Source organism: Scardinius erythrophthalmus (assembly GCF_964197995.2).
Source record: "Scardinius erythrophthalmus genome assembly, chromosome: 16".
In the NCBI taxonomy this organism is placed as follows: domain Eukaryota; kingdom Metazoa; phylum Chordata; class Actinopteri; order Cypriniformes; family Leuciscidae; genus Scardinius; species Scardinius erythrophthalmus.
In genome coordinates this window covers 15,324,701-15,344,937 of record NC_138236.1, presented here as the reverse complement: position 1 = coordinate 15,344,937, position 20,237 = coordinate 15,324,701, and the positions used below count along the sequence as shown (strand labels likewise).

The following is a 20,237-nucleotide window of genomic DNA, read 5'->3' as shown; positions in this document are numbered from 1 at the left end:
ATATTGATACATATATATAAATTGAGACAAAAAAGCACATCTTCACAATCTTTCAGTTTCTGGTTGGCACACATTAGTGGATCATGTTCACAGTTGATGTAAATGTAATAAAGTACACACGACGGTGGAGAAAAGAGCTCTGTCATCATATGATTGCAGGTGCCACTAGGTTTGAAAGGCTATTTTCTATCTAATGCAATAGACATTTTCTAGTCTAAATATCACATCCATTGACTGGTTCCTGGGAGACATCATGCGTAATCAGCAAATGAGCATCTTGATTCTTCTGCTTCATCAACAAAAACACACTGTGAGGTTTGGAAAATTATATTTTTTCACCTCTGGGCTTTTTATGACTACCACAAAATTGTGAAGTTGCCTCCATCATCTGAGGTTTACTTGTTTCAGGCATTCCTGGTCTGTCTTTCAGAGAAAGGAACAATGAGAGTCTGTGTGACACTCATTAACATCTGGAGCAGAGGAGAGAAAAAGCCTGCGTACACATCCAACACTCGTCAGATGACCCTGATCTGTGTGTTTCTCCACTGCAGCCAGAGCATCTGTGACTCTAGAAGAAAAGAAGATTAATGTCATGGACTTTTTCTGGATGTCCTTTTTAAATTAAGGATGAAGGCTGAAGGTGAGACTTGTCTTTTCCTCAACGGCTTTCAGTTTGAATCAAATATCAATACAACTTTAACCATCATTATGTTGTTTAGGGAAATGATGGAATCCACAATGAACTATTTCACTCTGCTAGTGATTTCAGCCTGTTTCTTCTTGTGTACCTCTGCAAAATACCACCATTATAATCAAGGTATTGCAGTTGATTTTAGAGACTTTGTGATTACAATATAAACATAATTTGAAAGCTATTACAAGACTAAAAAGATTTTTTTTTTATCTTTACACATTTTAACATAATATTTAATTACACAATGTTTTTCTAGACAATGGCAAAGAGCTAAAATACCTCATGGAACCTCTTGTACATGCTGAGGTCACTGCTCGTCGTGGACACACAGTTGTTTTGCCCTGCATGATGAGGTTCAAACCACTGCATTACAGAGTAAAGTGGACTAAAATCGACCCCCCTAGTCAAGGAGTGGAAAACATAGTGCTTATAACCAATGGACATGCAGATAAGCAGTATGGCTCACTGGGGCCTCGAGCGTCTCTCCTGCGTGCACATGACCTGGATGTTTCCCTCCGTTTGACCGATCTGGAGCTGGAAGATGATGGCAGCTACCGCTGTGAACTGATCAACGGGATTGAGGATGAAAGTGTTATTATTACGCTGAGGATTGAAGGTAGGACAGCGCGACAATCGGAAATAATCTTGATTTTTATACAACAGTAAATAATAATAATAACAAAAGTTATAAAAACAAGACTACTACTACTACTACTATACTAATTTATGATTATTATTAGTAGTCTTGCTGTCGTTATTCCTTTTTAACTTTTGTTATAATTATTATTAGGATAAAAATAATTTATGATGCTTAACCATTAATATTTTATTATAATAATATAAATTAATATATTCATTATGATATAATTATTAATTTACCATGTATTTCAGGGGTTGTATTTCCTTATCAGAGTCACCATGGTCGGTACAGATTTACTTTCTTTGAAGCTCAAAAGGCCTGTGCTGAACAGGATGCAATACTTGCCACCTACAAGCAGCTTTACCGGGGTAATAATAATATTTACACATTTTGATTGTTTACTTTTATGTGCAATTGTACACTTTTGAGCAATATTGCCCAAAGTTTCATTAAAAAGAAAGTTCAGCCAAAAATTCTGTCATCATTTACTTATCATTTAATTTTTTTTCATACTATGGAAGTCAATGGGGACCAGCAACTGGTTGGTTGCCACCATTCTTCAAAATATCGTCTAACAGAACAAAGAAACTTGAGGGTGAGTAAATGATGACAGGATTTTCAGTAACACTTTAGTTTAGGGTCCTATTCTCACTATTAGCTATAGTTTCTTATCGGCATGCACATTACTGGGATATTGGCTGTTTATTAGTATTTATAAGGCACATATTAATGCCTTATTCTGCATGACCATATAATCCTACCCAATACCTAAACTTAACAACTACCTTACTAATTATTAACAAGCAGTAATTAGGAGATTGAGGCAAAAGCTATGGGCAAAAGTCATAGTTACAGTAAGAATTGGACCCTAAACTAATAGTGTGCCTAAATCCCTTTAAGTTGACTGGTATGTGTTTGGTGCTTATACCTGTATCCATGTGTGATCTTACTTTTCAGCCTGGACTGAAGGGTTGGACTGGTGCAATGCTGGATGGCTGAGCGACGGAACTGTCAATTACCCAGTCCTGCACCCACGGCCGGTTTGTGGAGGGGATCTTCTATCAGGCATCCGAAGTTATGGGCCTCGTCACAAAACACAGGACCACTATGATGCTTTCTGCTTCACCTCTACCACTAAGGGTCAGTGAATAGGGAATCTGCTGTAATCGGAATTAGAATGGGATTTAGATGATGAGAAAACATATTTATTACCAACCCCAAACATTTCAACAGTAGTGTATATCATTTTTTTCCCAACAACTGTGTGTCTAGATCTGTGATCCTTTCCTGAAACAATAATTGTTACAGTATTCAGGTAAATTGAATCAGCTTGAGGACGTCTTTTATGGGAGAGATCTTAAACTGTTTCCGTTTAAAACAAATGGCCATTATAAACAGTTGCAGTTTGTTTCCCCATCAGACAAGAAAAGAGACACACCCGATCAGATCTCTTGTTTTTGTCTTTAGGAAAGACTAGGAGTCTGTTACTCTGTGGAAAGACATTTGAGCTTTCACTATGCCCACATGAGACTGTTGAATATGGCACTGGAGACTTGAATGTCAATGACAGATGTAGGAATTGCACCTAGAAAACAGTTCAGTTTGTTGTGCAGATCACAGTTGTTCACTAAACTTGTACTTATGGGGTTATTATTTCTGTTTTCATCTTTTAAATGCGAAAGTGTAAAAATAACTCACTTTTTTGCTTTCCCAGGCTCTGTTTTCTTCATTCCAGAGCAGTTGAGTTTTGTCAAGGCTGAACATGCCTGCAGACGGGAGGGTGCCAGTCTAGCGAGGACTGGTCAGATCTACTCATCTTGGAAGTTTCAGCAGCTGGACCGCTGTGATGGAGGCTGGCTGCAGGATGGTAGCGTACGATTCCCCATCATCAACCCGAGGGAGCGTTGTGGAGGGATTGCAGAACCAGGGGTTCGGAACTTAGGGTATCTCAGCAAAACTTTGCGTCGTTACGGGGCTTATTGCTACAGGTAACTGCTCCAGATTTTGCTGCCAGGTAAAGTTTTGCTACAGGCTGTCTGCACTTATGCAACACACTAGCCTAAAGGTGAAGTCCCTAAAAGGTGCAGAACGTATCCTTCATTTGTACGTATGGGCCCCACTGGAGGCTCTCTGCAGTGTAGAGCTGCAGGAAAGGAAATGTTTGAGCTATACACTTAGCATGCTGGTTTACAGCTAGCACTGTGTTATATAACAGTTCATTTAATAAGCTTGTTTTAAAGCAGGAAATATTAGATCCTTCTGTGAAAACTTCACTTTCAAATTAAGAGTGGAATGACACAGAAAGTCTTTAGCCTACTCATGCTTGAATAGCTGCTGGCCTGCTAGTTTGAAATGTTAACTTTTAGCTGTGCAGCATATTTCAGTGGCAACATGTACTAAATATATAGCACCTAAATGTTATATTGTGTAGCACCATACACTGGATGGTACCTGGTGGTTGGATTTTCATTTATTTATTTATTTTAACAGTCAATGAGCAAAATAGTAAGATTGCAAGATGTGAAAATATTCATTTTAATACATTTTATATTAATAAATTAACAACAAAAATATGAAATCTGTATCTGCTAGATTTGTTTTGTTTTTGTAACAGTCCTAATGTGTCATTTACTAATTACATACACATGCACAGTGTTTTTAAACTGCGACAAACCGTAATCTCAACTCAAATTCCCATTAAATATTATTTTCAAAATATTCTTCACAAATCTCACAACTAGTGATGCTAGTTAGAATATTAACCAAAGAGTTTTAATTCTTAATCAATAATAATCAAGAAAATTCATAAACACATTTCTTATTGTAATAACTTTTTTATTGTGATTGCTCTGTTTGCTTGGAATGTAATTCATTCATTCAGTTTCTAGAGGGATGAAATATGCCCTGGTATCAGGCTATCAAAAACTAAAATATGATTTTGTTAGTGATGCATCTCTGAAACTAAATTAGTAGTAAAAATGGCCATCCTCCAGAGTAGCCTACAATACAGACCTGAATAACTGAGCACCAAGTTGCAGAATGACCAAATGTTTTCCCATAATTAGACTCAACGTGGGTCTTGAAATCACAAACATTTGTGGATTGCATATCTACCCTGCTTTATAAAGCTATGCTGACCCAATTACTTTTTTTTATTTTTGTATTTTTTTTTTAGAAAAAGTTGACATTTTTATGTTTTTCACTTCTAGAATATTCTAAAATCAACGACACGAATCAGAATATTCCTGTTTATTAAGTTAGGTCACTGTTAGTCTGAGTTGTTGAACTCAAGTTGAATCTTGGTTGGCAAGGAAAATCGAGGAAAAACACAGGATACTGCGAATGTTTAAGAAGTGATGCTAAAGGACAACAACATAAAACAAAGTAATTCAGACCAGCTGATGTTAGACAGCATGTGTTCATAGGTTTATCTCATAATTTATTAAAAAACAAAAAGAAATGGGAGCCTGGTCAAACAGTTACGAGCTTTGTTTGGATGTTGCTTTTTATCAAGTGTGCTTTTATCTTAGAATTACAAAATGTAATTCAGTGTCATGGTCTACACAGAAAAATGGAGAAGAAAAAGAACGTTAATGAGTCTTAAGTCTTCGGTTACAGATGTTTGCCGTACTTAAACTGTTATCCGATTTTACCATTTAAAAAAAAAAGGTTTAGTGGGACAGATTTCTTTATATAACATTGAACTTTGTAGAGTTGATCGATGTACGCCTTAAAGGAGGATAAAAGAAGGAACAACGTAATAAACAGGAGAATGAAAGAAATAATGAAATGCTATGCAGTGTGCTTGTTTCAAAAGTTCCATTTTATATCCTTATATGCAGGTGTTGTTTTTGTTGCGGTGTCTTCTATGACTATTCCCTTGTTATGACCTGTGGGCCATGTTACCAGTTCTCCATTTAAGTATGCTGGTCCCACTGTAAACAAAATACATGAAATAAACACGGTACGAAAAATGTTTGAATTCAATGGCTCAATCCTTTAGTTTTGCAACACCAGTGATGCTTAGGCATGTATAATATAATATAATATAATATAATATAATATAATATAATATAATATAATATAATATAATATAATATAATATAATATAATATAATATAATATAATATAATACAAATTTTCACCTGGTGTACAAGTGATCTTAGGTTCCTCCCACTGTCCGTTGCTCTGACATGTGACGACAGGATTCTGTCTCTGGATGAAGCCTGGCTCACAGTAGAAGCGCACCTGTGAATTCGCCCTGTACTTTAGTTGACGACGTCCAAACATCCTAGCGTGCAGCACAAGAGGGGGCTGACCACAGAACGCTGCTAAAGAGAAACAAACAACGATGATCTTTTGCACTTTCTGGGCCAACGCGTCCCTGCAGAAGGTGATGTACTCACCAATGCCCTTCTTGCAGGTGTAGGATAGCTGGTAGTTGCAAGGGATATCACTCCAACGGCCATCATCATACCACACTATGACAACACAATCCTCCCCTGACAGGAAGTAGCTGTCTGGTTGTCCACGATACCAGTTCTCAAACAGCTGACAGAGAGAAAAAGAGAGAGGAAAAACAGGGGAACAAAATAATAAATTAATTGAATTAAATATTGGAACTTGCAGTTGCAGTCTGGAAAGCTCTAGTGCATGTAATATTCAACTAGTAAGATACACTGTCTTTTTTTTTATGTTTATTTTTACAGACAGCCAAAATAGGCTCACCAGAGGGCTCCCATCTGACCAGCGGAAATCTCCCTCGATGGTCTTGTCATTGAGACCGGTCCACTGATATTCCCTGTATTTATCTAAGGAAAGAGAAAAGCTAAGAAATGCCAAATAACCAGCATACGCTGTCAGTAAGACACAACACAGACTCCATTTCCAGCTTAACACCCGGATGCATCATATATGACAAAAATGCATGGGCTCTTTTAACACAACCCTCATTCACTGACATGAATAAGGTGACATGTTCAAAGCCCTTCAACGTTTTGATGATTGTATAGAAATGCAGAGGAAAATGCTGGGCCCCTCAATGTTATGTCAACAAACTTGGTCCTTTATGAATTCCTTTATGTACTGTAAGCTAAACCGCTTCAGCAGCTTGACACACCTCTTTTTGACTCTTTATTTAAGCAATATCACTCAGGCAAGAGTGCTGCTTTTCTGATTCAGTCATTTTGTCGTGGAAGATATTGTTTTTATGTAACAGTTCAGTAAACAAGAAGTTAGTATTAAGCAGGCTAACTTACATTTTAGAGACAATATTGGCATTAGCTTAATCCATTTTTGCTCTTCACCAATGAAAATAGCTCCAACCGAAGCCAAAGCAGATTTATCCAGTGCTAGTATCCAAATAAACACACTGTAATGTTTCGTTCTTGAATAAATCAGTTAGCCTGGCAAGCCAGACCTACATCAAGATGTAAGGTCTGGCAAGTCACCATAGACACGGCTCAATCCGAGGGGCGGGATAAACGGTCGTCTTTCAAATTCCCTCAGCACGCAATAGGACAGCGCTTCAACCAACCAGAGCGTTTTCCCAACAGCGGAGCTAACGTTAGTTGAAAGATTTAAGTTTTGAATCTGGCCGGCAAAACTACGAACACATCTTCCTTTTTTGAGAATGACTTAAGTGCCGTTCTTTGCTCTTTTCTCAAAGAAAAACTTAAAGGGTTAGTTCACCCAAAAATGAAAATTCTGTCAGTAATTACTCACCCTCATGTTGTTCCAAACGCATAAGACCTTCGTTCATCTTCGGAACATAAATTAAGATATTTTTGATTAAATCTGAGAGTTGTCTCACTCCTTCATAGGCTTTCAGAGGGACCGAAACTTGCTGGCACAGAAAAGTTATTAAAGAGATCATTAATATAGTCCAAGTGACTACAGTGGCTTAATCTTAAGTATATCAAGCGACGATAATACTTTTTGTGCGCAAAAACAAACAAAAATAACGACTTTATTCCACTATTCATTTCCTTCTCTCTGGGCCTCTAGTTGGTTCACGTAGTGTTTTTGCGCAGCGCGTCTGTGTTACACGTCACCACGTAGGCTCACAATTGGCCGAAGCTGGTCATGTGTGTGATGCGTGATGGCGTGCAACACAGACGCGCAGCACAAAAACACTACGAGGCCCAGAGAGAAGAAAAAAATAGTTGAATAAAGTCGTTATTTTTGTTTGTTTTTGCGCACAAAAAGTATTATCGTCGCTTGATATACTTAAGATTAAGCCACTGTAGTCACTTGGACTATATTAACGATCTCTTTAATAACTTTTCTGGGCCAGCAAGTTTCGGTCCCTCTGAAAGCCTATGGAGGAGTGAGACAACTCTCAGATTTAATAAAAAAAATCTTAATTTGTGTTCCGAAGATGAACGAAGGTCTTACGCGGTTGGAACAACAAGAGGGTGAGTAATTACTGACAGAATTTTCATTTTTGGGTGAACTAACCCTTTAACTCCAAGTCCTCCAGAGTCACGGCCAAAGCCGATTCGAAAGACTGTTCGCCAGCAGCAGCAACTCTTCTTTGTTGTCAAGTAGTAGGGAACCGTCGCAACTCTGTCGTCATTATATTAAGCCCGTCCCGCCTACTCTATACACGATGTGATTGGCCTGACCCAATTTAGGTTTTTACAGCTCCGAAAGTCAACGGAGAGTTGCTGGACTACCCTGGCTGCAAAATAAATTTTGCTACCGCTAGGGTGCGTCTAGATTTCTAGGCTATAAATCTGTGTTTTTTGAACAAATTGGCTGAGTAAAAAATTCAACGACTTACTTATAATAGAGACTTCGCTTTGTTTATTGCTGACTGAATCAGTGTTTTTGAACAAATTGGTAGAACGAATGATTGACTCATCACTCACTATTGCGCCACTGGCAGAACGAATGATGATTGACTCATCACAGAAAGAGTTACTGAAAAATCAACACCACTTGTGAAGACTGAAAACATCTACAACCTTGAAAATGACACCAGCTTAAACACATTCCATCGGGTTCAAATCAGGAGGCGGCCCCTTCTGTTGATCCTATCAGTTTGACTTCCTATCATATGATGTTAAAAATTTAAACTTGATGGAAAAGTTAAAATTTTTAACATCATATGATAAGAAGTCAAACTGATAGGATCAACAGAAGGGGCCGCCACCTCTACGAACAGCTGCTCAGACATACCATTGATAAACTCCTGTTCCTCAGGTGACATAACAGAGACCAGGTGACCTCCGCACATGCGACAGTGCTGCTCTGCTACCTCCCATTTCTGCCGTTTGGTGAAATGTTTGTAACAAAACCCTTGGAACTTTTCCCATCCTGGTTCACAGTGCTCTAGATCTTTTTTGGAAGACAGAGGACAACATTAAGTGCATTAAGCAGTTAAGGCAGTTGTGTTAAAAAAATAATAATAAATAAATCCTACAATTGCTCATTTTTCTACAATGTAAAAGTGTAATGAGGCATGCAGGTAACTCACCTGTCTCACAGAAGTCTCCTCCATAGGTGGGTAGACAGAGACATCTACGACCTGCTCCACTGTCCACACAAGTCCCTCCATTTTTACATGGGTTCTCCAAACACGCATCTAAAAGGCCATTCACGTTTTTATAGCTGACTAATAAAATATTGCACATAAGTGAAGGATATAAAATCATGTATGATTATAACCACAAGGTGGCGTTACTATGCAGTAAAAGCCATTTTGAGACCGTATGGCACACAACTTGTGGACCACAACTCAAAAAACATGCTAAAACTGGATTTCTGATTGGTTAATCTGTATTTATCTAAAACATGCCATAGCAGAACCGAATCCATTGCCTTTTCTTTCTGGTTGTTCTGTAACTTATCAGTTTCTAGTCATCATGGCCCCACTAAACTCCTCCTTCATGCACCACTGAAACTATTTGTTGTGATGGGGGTTACACGCTTCTGATAAATTCTCTCTATCTGTCTGCACTGTAGTCTTTGATAGACATACTGATCAGTTGTTACAGATTAGTGCATGTCAGTTATCAAGTTTCCAGGTATTTTAAAGAGATATACTGTATCTAACAATGTTTGGAGGATAAACAGCGCCCCCTTTGGAGATATTATGGGTAGCTCAAGTGATTTAAACAACCAATAAACGGTGCTATTACTCCCATCTGGTTTATTTGTTATTTAGTACATTTTTTTACTATATTAAAAATTATGATTTGAATCGTTAATTGAAATAAAGCCGAAATAAAATATAAAAATTAGATGGAGAAAAATAAAATGTTGCTATTACAAATTAAATAAGATGAAGTACTAAAATGATAAAATGAAATAATAATAAAATAAAACTGAATATTATTTTTTAAACAAATAAAATTACTTGCATTTTTTTTAAATGGCAAAAGCACATAACAAAATTACTAAAGCTGAAACTAAATATAAAAATAAAAAATCATTCAAAATATGAATAAACACTATAATAACACTGGTTTAAGAGGCCTAGTTTAATATTTTATTTATCATTAAATAACACTAATTTTACTTTTAGAAATACTTTTAGGCAAGTTTTTTTTCTCTCCTCAAATGCCCACATCCCCCCCATGGTAAATGAATGGAGAACTATAGAAGATATTTTTGACCCACATGCAGAAGTACAATGTGTTTACCTGAAATGTAGCCTGTTCTAACCAACACTTTCTGTGTAGGGCTGGCAGGTAGAGTGGCAGACTCAGGTGTGGTTTTAACATGAGTCACATCTTCCGTATTGTCTGTGTTTGCTTTAGTCACAAGTTCATAGTCATTATCATCATCATCATCTTCATTGTCAGTTGTCGTAGTGGATGGTTTCTGGGTTTGCTCCATGTGCTCATCGATGGGAGCATTGGTGGAGTCAGATTCACTTAAGGCTTTGATGTCTGTGGTAAGTGCAGCTTCTCCACTGAATTCAACATCTGCTCTGAACTCTCCTGGGTTTGTGGAAGAGGCCACAGACTGCCAGATAGGACTTTGGGTCCCATGAGGAAGAAATGTAACCTCCAGACTTGCTGTGGGTCCCACAGTGCTGTCCTGATTATCTTCATTATCACTATTGGTTTCATTATGCTCCTGCATATCTGTCAGGTTAGAGGGGGTGATGGTGGTCACTTCTGAGTATGGAAGCTTAGTAACTGAAGACCAGTTTCCTGGAGGTTCTCCTTCTCCAGAGGACTCATCCTCATTGCTGTCTTCAACGTTGAGAGTTATAGTAGAATTATTAAGCTCAGTGGATGTGGTGATTAGGTGATAAGGTGCTTCTCCAAGCCCTTCCTGCTCCACCTTTTCTAGTTCTTCTTCCACAATCCCAATGCCAGACGGAGTGGTGCTTTCAGGGAGGACTCCTTCCATTTCCTGTGGAGAACTGATTTCTACTTGTGCAGGCCCATGTGTGGTTGATGTGCCAAACAGATAAGGCATAGGGGTGGTCAGCAGTGTGACTGGCAGGACATCATCATGATCGGCAGAACCTTCAGACGACTCGGTTTCCTTCAATGTTGTGCTCAAAGTCGAATAATCACTGACATCATCATCATCATCTGAGACACCAAGAGACACAGAAACAGCTGAGGTCTCCTCAGTATTGTGATGGTCTGCAGAACTGTTTTCATGAATGGGTTTAAAAGCTGACAGTGAACAAAATCAAAGAATTTTAATGTCATTTATAACCATGATCAAGACATGGAAATCAATCAGTCAATCAATCAATCAATCAATCAATCAATCAATCAATCAATCAATCAATCAATCAATCAATCAATCAATCAATCAATCAATCAATCAATCAATCTATCTATCTATCTATCTATCTATCTATCTATCTATCTATCTATCTATCTATCTATCTATCCTGTTTAACATCCTTCCCTCGAGAATAAAAAAAAAAGTATAAATTGAGTGTTCATTGGAGAACTTTTGAGGTTGAATTTTAAAAAAGTAACAAATTCTTCACTCGCGGGTCAATTTGACCCCCATAGGAATAAATGGAGGAATGAGAGGAATGCTTCAGTACACATAGAAAAATCTAAAAATGCTCAAAATTCAAACTAAAAATGCTAATTTGCCAAAAAATTATATTATAAATGTCTACATGTGGATCTAAATGCATACTGAAGAAAAACTGACTTTAGCCAGCGGAACAGCTCATTTGCTCCATATAAAGCTAAAAGGCCATCTAGTGGCAAGAGTCATGACAGATCATGTTATATTATCCTTTTTCCACAAGAGGTCGGCAAAGACAATGTAATATATTTTGAGCTGAATTAAAAGGTTTATGCATGAAATTGTGAGTTATTTTGAATTTAATTTGAAAGAATTTGAGGAATGTGCTTAAATTACTATGTATTTATTATGTATTGATCAAATCTAGTCATTTAAAGGTATATAAAATTAAAATTAAAAATAAAAATCTCCCAAAAAATTGCATTAAAGAAATTGAAAAAATATGATCAAAATGAAATTAAATAAGCTTTCTGGACAAAAAAAAAATTAAGTATAATTTTAGGGCTTCGGGTCATTTTGACCCGCGAGGGAAGGATTTGTTACAGGACGCAAGGTAAGTTTTGTCTATAAGGCCTCTAAACCATCAGAGTTTAAAGCTTTTTCCAAAAACTTTCCAAACATGATTTAAAGAATGAATAAATAAATAAAAACAATTTTAAAGGCATTTTCAATTCAGTTCTGAATGGCACACAACCCTGATTTTGGTATATGTTTGGACACAAAAATATAATTTGCGGATACACTCAGTGAATATTTTGTTTCTTTTTACTTACTTGTGCTAATATTGTTCATATGTGTTAATGAGAAGCTCTCCGTCTCAGTCTCAGTTGTCGATGCTCCATATGTCTCTGATATATGTGGGGTGACCAAATGTTCTGTCTTTTCTGTGGATAACAAGGACAAATCCTCACCGGAACCATCCAACCAATCTTCAGTGGTGGATGTTCTTATTGAGGTGGACTGAGTTGTGTGAGTAAAAAGACCTCGTTCTTCATCTGACTCTGGAGCTTCTGTGATATTTCCTGCATTTTCCTCGACTGTAGCACCTTCAGGAAGATATGTTGAGGGACCCGACTGGACTGGAGCATTGTACGTTGTGGTGTCATTGCTTGAGTCATATTCCATTGTAGTGCCCTTAGTAGTCGTAGAGATCTCGCTAGTCACATGATCTTCATCCTCATTCTCTACGCTGGTGTCAGGCATGGGTTGGAAGTGTTTGGATCCATCTATCTCCTTCGGTTGAGAGGACGGTGCCTCTGTTGTCTCAGGCTGAGCCTCTGTAAGTGGGATGAAGTCAATGGGCTCTCCTGGCTCAAAGTTGGTCTTTGGCATAGGTTGGTAGTGTCTATGATTGCTGCTCTTAACACCATCAATTGCGGAAGCTTTTATTTCTGGTTCTCCTTCTTGTATGCCATTATTGTGTTTTGGATCCATGTAAATCTCTGGAACAGACTCAACTTTTTGCCAGGTGACCTCAGTGGACTCAAGATATCTGTCTGTGCTGGTTGGGGTGGTGATATCTCCTCTGGTGCTAGCAGTGACATTTTCCTGAGAGCTTGGGGTGTGGTTGTGTTCCTCAGGTTCTGAAGTAGTCTGCGTGCTGTAGACGGAGAAAGACTCAAAAGCCCCCTGAGCTTCATTTTCGGACTGTTGAGTGACCTGATCCATGCTGTACTCCTCTTGGGAATCTGTTAAAGTCACAATATGCTGTTCTGTGTCCTCTGGCTCTGTTGCCATATAATCTATAGGTGGGACTGTCTGAGAGTTGCTGTTAGCTGCAGAGGAAGAGTAGAATAGATACATTTATCCAAGCATTATGATTGTATGGTGATTGATTATGCTTAATAATTTAGGTCAGGGGTTTCCAACTTTTTGATACCAAGAACCCCCAAACATTATGATATCAGTGGGAGGGACTAATTTCCTAAAATATAAAAGCAGTTGTTATATTTTCATGTATTAAAAAAAACATTCATAATGTGTGAGAAAAATATATTTAAGAACACACAATGCATATTAGTGCTCTCATATATCACAGCTTTTGAACTGTTATAAATGTGACAACAAAATTAAATAGCTAGCTTTTACATAGTACTCATTGTACTAGGAAATTGTTCAAATATTATCAAGAAAACATTTACTTTTTAATTTTAATTTTAATGTCATACAAAGAATGTCACAGTTACACAAATCAAGCAAATGATTTGTCCCAAAATAATGATTATTGCTCAAATTAGAGTTTGTTATTCGTATGGTCTAGACTCTAGCGTATGCCTGCTTATACGGTACAAACTGCGTTCCGTAAGGCTTTCATATGGAACGCTTATTTGATGCCTTAGATACGGGATGATTCTGTATTATACAGAACAGTGGCAACTCTATGTGCAGCCCTAAAAATGCATTTATTTCCCTCAAATTTTTTTTCAGACCCTCTAGCACCCCCTGGGGGGGTCCCAGATTCAAACCCATCAGTCAATACCTCTGAAGCAGTAGGCATCATGGGGAGTATGTTGTTCCGGGAATCCTGTTTGATTGCTAAATCGATAGACTGTCTTGACACCAGGTTCAGAGCCCCCACACCGTTCACGAGGGGTCACAATGGGGTAGCGAACGCTTCCGTCAGCAAGCCAGCCAGGACTGCAGTGATTCAGACCATCATTCCATGCGGCATACAGCTGGCCAGTGGTGGCTAGCTGAGCTCCCTGCTGTTCACAGTATGTCTTAGCTTCTGACAAGCTGAAACGCTGTGGGGTCGACCCATGAAAAACCTCCCCTAAAAACAGTTACATCAATGAATGAACAAACAATTTCTGCTTTCAAAAGTCATTGTAAAGAGGGTGCATTCTTTGAATTGGGACTTCTTTCCAATATCAAGAGCTAATTTAAAGCACAGTTAGCACTGTTTGTAAAAGTGAATATTAGCAATGTTTTGGGATTGGTTTACCATGAATGTTCTCCACATAGCAATACACGTCAAAGAGTTCATCATTTTCCATCATGCCATAGTTTCGAACGCCTGGTAATCCATCCATGTCTCCAAAACAGCCTTCACGGGGCATTTGGATTGGGTATCTAAGAAGGCATTGCATTAAAACATTTTAATAGACTTTAAATATGCATGTATTTTTGTCATTAGTAAAAACCATCTAAGCTTAATCTTGTTGTTACCTAAAATAATTTCACTGTTTTATATCGTAAACACCTTGGCAGGACAATGTTGCACTGGTTAGTGTCTGCCCACTTTTTCAGCAGCCTTGGCTCCAGAAGTATTTTTCCCAATAATCTTTCCAATAGGATTTTTTTTCTTCAACATTACAAACTTTGATTTGAAGAAAAAAAATTCACAGTGCTTCATGGGAGTGGGCAGACCTAAAGAATTCCATTGCTGCGATTTGCTTGTCATGAATTATTGAGATTTCTTTGCAGAATTATTATAGGTAATATATAGTTTTTCACACAGACTTCTGCTGTTAAACATGATTCTTTAAAAAATAGGTTAAAATATTGTGAGTTGATTGTTTTAACAAAAGCATATACCTCATATATCTATTCCAAATATTAAATGTTTTTATTTTTTATTTTTATTTTTTGCTTTACGTGTGAATAGACAAATTGCTAGACCCTGGAAACTTGTCTGCATTACATCTAGTGCAAGCATACACCTCACAGGGTGGCATAATTGGTTATTTGATGTGTCTGTCGCTCACCTAACAGAGCGATCTGAAACCCAACCAGCGTCACACTGCTCATAGCCACTGTGGTACGCAGCCACCAGCTGCTCTGGAGAAGCAATCTGAGCTCCGATGTCCTCACATGCTTCTTTGGCCTTATCAAAAGTGAAAGCATAGCGACTTGAGGTGTGGCGGTAGTGGAAAACAACACCTAAGAACACACAGCATATTAGTGATCTCATTTATCACAGCGTTTGAACTGTTATAAAGTATTAGTAGCCATTTACTATTGTGGAAAATGTATGTCTTATTAAAACACTGCATTTGAAGAAAACAGTCACCATATTTTATTATTAGCTGTAGCAATTTTGCACAGCACAAGTGTTTTCAACATTGATAATAATATAGATTTTTTCTTAAGCATCAAATCAGCATATAAGAATGATTTCTGAAGGATCATGTGACAATGAAGACTGGAGTAATGGCTGCTTTTCCTCTATATTGAATCAAATTTTTATTTTAAACTATATATTATACATATGTTTAAAATAAAATATACTACAGAAGTCTCTTATGTCCACCAAGGATGCATTTTTTTTATTTTATATATATATATATATATATATATATATATATATATATATATAAATGAAATGTTCTTGTATTTGTATGTATTTATATGCATTTAATATACATTTATTTAATACAATTAAGCAGGAATTTCTATCACAATCTTATGAACTACTTCAAACCACTACTGATTATCATTATGACAATATGTGGCAAAATCTAAAGTTTTGTCAGAGACAGAGACTTTAAAATAATAATCACCTTTTACTTTAACTTGGGCCTGGTCGTGAGCATCCTCCAAGCCATGCTGGACTTCACAGCGGTAGAAGCCTGTATCATTTTGCATCAGCCCATCCAGTCTGAGGGTAAGATCAGCTGAAGAGGCAGCATAATTCAGCAGTGAAGCCCTGCCTTTATACAACTCACTCACCTTTACCCGCTCACCACGGGCCACTAGGATCTCTGTCTCTCTGTTTGATGAAAGAAAGCTCCATTTGACTCGTGACTGGGTCAGTACGGCATGCCGACCCAAAGACAAGGACCGGGAGAGACTCACCAGGCAGGGCAGAGTCAGGGAGCCCCCCAAAATGGCAGACACTGGGCTATCAGGAATGGCCACTTGTAAGAATGTGTTCTCATCTGAGGAAAAGACATGAATGATTGAGGTACTAAAGAATTGACAGTTTAATACTGAACTGAATTGGATTTCCATATTCAATATTTAAAGCTTGGGTCCCACTTTACATTAGTGTCTTTAACTACTAATATTTAAATGTATCATTTGACAATGCAACAATGCACTTATTATGTATACAAGATTTTACATTTTACATTTAAATAAAATAAAATAAAATAAAATACCTGCATGTAATTACAGCTGTAATCAATTTTGGTAATTACATCTATAATTACACTCCCCGTACCCCACCCTTACACCTAACCAGATCCCAAAACCTGTTCTTTTAACTTTACCCATATCCCACCTCAAAAGCAGCAAAAGAGTTCTGGGGTTAAACTTTATTTTAAGGTGTCCGTGTTACAGTGTAATTATACATTTAAGGACTGAGTAATATTAATTAAACAATATGTACTTGCTTACTATAGGGTAGGGTAATGAATAAGGTTTTTATAAATTACTGTTATTACAACAGTAAGTAACATATGAAACAAGTACACTGTAAAATTAAGTGTTACCGAGTTTTGCAATACAACATGAACACAATAAGTACTGAAGGGGGTGGATTGGAATCCACTGCTGCTTCAATGTATATGTAATGAGTGATTATAATCAAGGTATTAATCAATATTTTTCCTTCTAAATATCAAATGAGTTGAATGACTTCTCTGGAGATTTTAATTTGTTATAGAAGTTACCAGTGTGATTACTGAAATGTTCTTTTCATGTATTCTTTAATGTCAGTATTTGATATCTGAATGCAGTAACAGTGCTTGCTCATTTAGCCCGGCTTCAAGAAATGAAATAGGGAAATATTTTGTGTTTGAGAAAGGTCTTCAACGTGTTAATATTTTAAGGGACCATTTCTCATTTAAAGCCTATATTTTCCATTTAGACTAAAGTGTCCTATCCTTGAGAGAAAGAACTTGTTATCTTGATGTTTTGAGACAGGACTCCTGTTTTTAGTTAGAGCCTGGCCAAATCCAACCTTGGAACCGTGTCGGTGTGTGTGTTAGTCTTCTTGGTTACAGGTTAAGGAACCACTGGCATTGTTGGAGATTGACTGAGTTGTTGTTCGGGACATGCTGGCACCCAGCAACCCAAATCTGCGACCTGGAAGGTCACGATGTGCCTGACTTCAGGGTCCGAGTGTCAGCTGCATAATCAATGGAGATATGCTTCAGTCTATCTGTATATGTGTGGAAAATTACTATGTTTATCAATTTCTTAGCCAATGAGAATCATTCAACCTGTAAGCAATGATGTAGCTTAGACCTTGGAAATGGTATAACTGCTGTGATCTTTGTAACTGTAAGCGGGGCGGCCTACAAACTCCTGTGTGAGTCTTGAAGCTGACTTCTACTGATGAAACTACAAACTATCTTCAGTAAAACTTTTCTTCAATTTATTATAATTCTGACTCCGGGTCTTCTTTCAAACATCTGGTCCTTGGGTCCTAAACTGTTAACCCTTAACAGTACATTGTATCAAACATGTTTTAATGTAAGTACATAGTAGTTAAAGACACCAAATATAAAGTATGACCAAAGCTTATAATTACATTTACTGTGCATTTACAGGCTTTACATTGCTGGAAGGCAATACAAGTGCAATAACACACATAGTGTGTGATACATAGTGTGAATGTTTGACTCTAAGAGCTATCTTTGACCTGCACTGTTGTTTATCATTGATCATATCCTGTGTCTTGAACAGTAGAGGTGAGACAAACCTGCTGCAGGACGTAGGACGGCCGAAGATGACAAGACAAAGAGGCAGATGGTACACAGCAGTATATGCAGGAACATCGCTGATCTGAGACCGAACACAGAGAGAGAGAGAGAGAGAGAGAGAGAGAGAGAGAGAGAGAGAGAGAGAGAGAGAGAGAGAGAGAGAGAGAGAGAGAGAGAGAGAGAGAGAGAGAGAGAGAGAGAGAGAGAGAGAGAGAGAGAGAGAGAGAGAGAGAGAGAGAGAGAGGGAAAATAGAAACAAAGTCAAAGAACAGCATTATAAAAGTCAAACTGGAGCTGTGACAAACCACAACATAAAGTCTTTGTGTTGAAATGAAAGAAGCAAACATTTATTTCCAGTACAGCAATTTAGCTATATGTCACTGAATTTAACTGCATTCTGTTCCAATGTAAGTTCATGGATATTCATAGGGGGAAATGACACACTGTCTTGTGTGAGAAAGTGAGAAACTGAGAAAGAGGGAGAGAAAGTTCTTTGTGCCTCTGCTGTTGCCAGATTGTGTGAATTCACATACTACATTTTTAAATTCACATTCTGAGTCTTTTGAAATCAGACTGTTTGACTGCAAATTTTTTATAGTTTTTTTAAAAGCATTAAGTTACTAAATTAAGTGATTTTTAATATGTTGAATTAAGGAAATAAAAATCTATCTATCTATCTATCTATCTATCTATCTATCTATCTATCTATCTATCTATCTATCTATCTATCTATCTATCTATCTATCTATCTATCTATCTATCTATAACTTAATATTAATAATATTAATATGCTCCTTGAACTACTTAAAAATTACTACCATATTATAATATGTGGTACAGCAAATAGCCACATGATTAAAGTTCAAACTGCCATTTTCATACACAATATAAATAAACCTATATATTGCACAGTGTTATCCACATAAACACAAAACACTATCAGGGTAGCACACTTTAAAAATATGAAAAATATGAATTTTCCCATAAGAATATAATTAGGTTATAGTATATACAGGTAAACCAATTAACAAATACTTAAAATGTTTAAAGAAATTTAATAATCTTCTCCACAGATCCTGCTTTGATGCCCTCTGGTTGAAAACTCTGGTTTTAAAAGCATGAGCCTGCAAGAACAAAACAGAAAGGCTTGCCTACATTTCTAATTTTCACTGCAGACCCACAGCATAGTCTTTAGAGGGTGTGTTTATTCTTTACACAAGGAGATTTTGCAAACTTATAATTTGTGCTGAATAACATTTTTATTTGTTTTATTTGGCTTTATGTGTGGCTAACCTAACCCTTTGCATTTTTTTTCTGAATCAGAGGTTAGTCGAGAGCTTGCTGGACTGAGGATTTGGCAACCCTGTGCTATGTCCAGCTGGCATGATTCAGATCTATGGAGTCTTTGGGAGCTCTTGTATGTGCTTTGAATTCTGACGAGTCATCGAACAGACTGACTATCCTTTTCTAGACATGAGCATCTTTTTACCAGTACATCCATCTCCGCTAATGTCATCTTTATGCACCTGTCTCTGTGCAGCCCTTAAACTACACACAGAGCACAATATAGACTGTGTTTGGTTAAAACGGCCCAGTGAAAGGGAATGTTTTTAGCAGCTAGATGGTTTCTAAGTGAGACAGGCCGAAATAAATAAATAAAAGACCACCTGCTAGATCCACTGAAATACTGTTTGTAAAGACTGAATGAATTGAATAGTCATGCCTCAAAGAATGAGCCAGAAAAGCAAGTAGACATAACAGTGGTCCAGTGATTCTAACAAATTTGAAATATCTCAGTGATTTTTTTTTAAAAACCCATATGCAAATATTCAAATAAGTTTTAGCAACACTACAAAAACAATTTCCATGTAGGACTCCAGGCACAGTTTAAATGAAGTGGAAGGTAATGAGTTGATTACATCAGTTTAACATGATAACATATCATTGACTTTAAGTTATTTTAACAACAGGATGTTTACGGTGATGTCTGTGCAAAATAAGGGGTCATTTAAGTATCTAATTGTTACTCTTCTCTGTTTACATGAAATCTTTTACAACCAACCAGATGTGAAATTACAGACTACATCCCTAAAGAAAGACCCTGATCTCTGATGTGTAATGTTACCTAATAGAGCGCACGCTGATGCAGAGGAAATTTACTGATGCAATGTGAGTTTAAATCAATGAGACAGACATGGAAATGCAATGGAAGCGGAGTTTTTTTGTCTTCTGAACA

At 37.2% G+C, this 20,237-nt stretch overlaps 2 protein-coding genes across 4 annotated transcripts in view; one reads left to right on the top strand and one right to left on the bottom strand.

The window, feature by feature from the left end:
- The first annotated feature begins 514 nt into the window (after window positions 1–514).
- Window positions 515–6,389, top strand: hapln2 (hyaluronan and proteoglycan link protein 2). Of its 2 annotated transcripts, XM_081388164.1 has the most exons (7): window positions 515–640; window positions 720–817; window positions 951–1,310; window positions 1,586–1,702; window positions 2,292–2,474; window positions 3,049–3,322; window positions 6,044–6,389. In XM_081388164.1, exons 2-7 carry the CDS (start codon window positions 724–726, stop codon window positions 6,054–6,056), a joined length of 1,041 nt encoding a protein of 346 aa, XP_081244290.1. In that variant the 5' UTR covers window positions 515–640; window positions 720–723; the 3' UTR covers window positions 6,057–6,389. The 2 variants fall into 2 exon arrangements, with proteins under 2 accessions (XP_081244290.1, XP_081244291.1); XM_081388165.1 differs by lacking the exon at window positions 6,044–6,389 and having other exon boundaries at window positions 3,049–4,140.
- bcan (brevican) overlaps window positions 4,198–20,237 on the bottom strand; it is a 20,878-nt gene continuing 4,838 nt past the window's right edge. The window contains exons 2-14 of one of the 2 annotated variants that reach the window (XM_081388162.1): window positions 18,001–18,083; window positions 15,854–16,231; window positions 15,059–15,233; window positions 14,296–14,423; window positions 13,831–14,124; window positions 12,125–13,126; window positions 9,983–10,975; window positions 8,815–8,922; window positions 8,517–8,675; window positions 6,063–6,145; window positions 5,741–5,885; window positions 5,480–5,665; window positions 4,198–5,269 (exon numbers count right to left, since the gene is read on the bottom strand). In XM_081388162.1, the coding sequence (XP_081244288.1) occupies window positions 5,145–5,269; window positions 5,480–5,665; window positions 5,741–5,885; window positions 6,063–6,145; window positions 8,517–8,675; window positions 8,815–8,922; window positions 9,983–10,975; window positions 12,125–13,126; window positions 13,831–14,124; window positions 14,296–14,423; window positions 15,059–15,233; window positions 15,854–16,231; window positions 18,001–18,083 (3,859 nt within the window). In that variant the 3' untranslated portion in view covers window positions 4,198–5,144. The remainder of the gene's footprint in view (window positions 5,270–5,479; window positions 5,666–5,740; window positions 5,886–6,062; window positions 6,146–8,516; window positions 8,676–8,814; window positions 8,923–9,982; window positions 10,976–12,124; window positions 13,127–13,830; window positions 14,125–14,295; window positions 14,424–15,058; window positions 15,234–15,853; window positions 16,232–18,000; window positions 18,084–20,237) is intronic. The other variant, XM_081388163.1, reaches the window with a different exon arrangement.

Excerpts from the sequence above, each read along its gene's own strand:
- hapln2 (XM_081388164.1), top strand. The coding sequence starts at position 724 with ATGATGGAATCCACAATGAACTATTTCACTCTGCTAGTGATTTCAGCC. Across the intron at positions 1,311-1,585 it reads TATTACGCTGAGGATTGAAG|GGGTTGTATTTCCTTATCAG; the intron begins GTAGGACAGCGC and ends CATGTATTTCAG. Across the intron at positions 1,703-2,291 it reads CTACAAGCAGCTTTACCGGG|CCTGGACTGAAGGGTTGGAC; the intron begins GTAATAATAATA and ends CTTACTTTTCAG.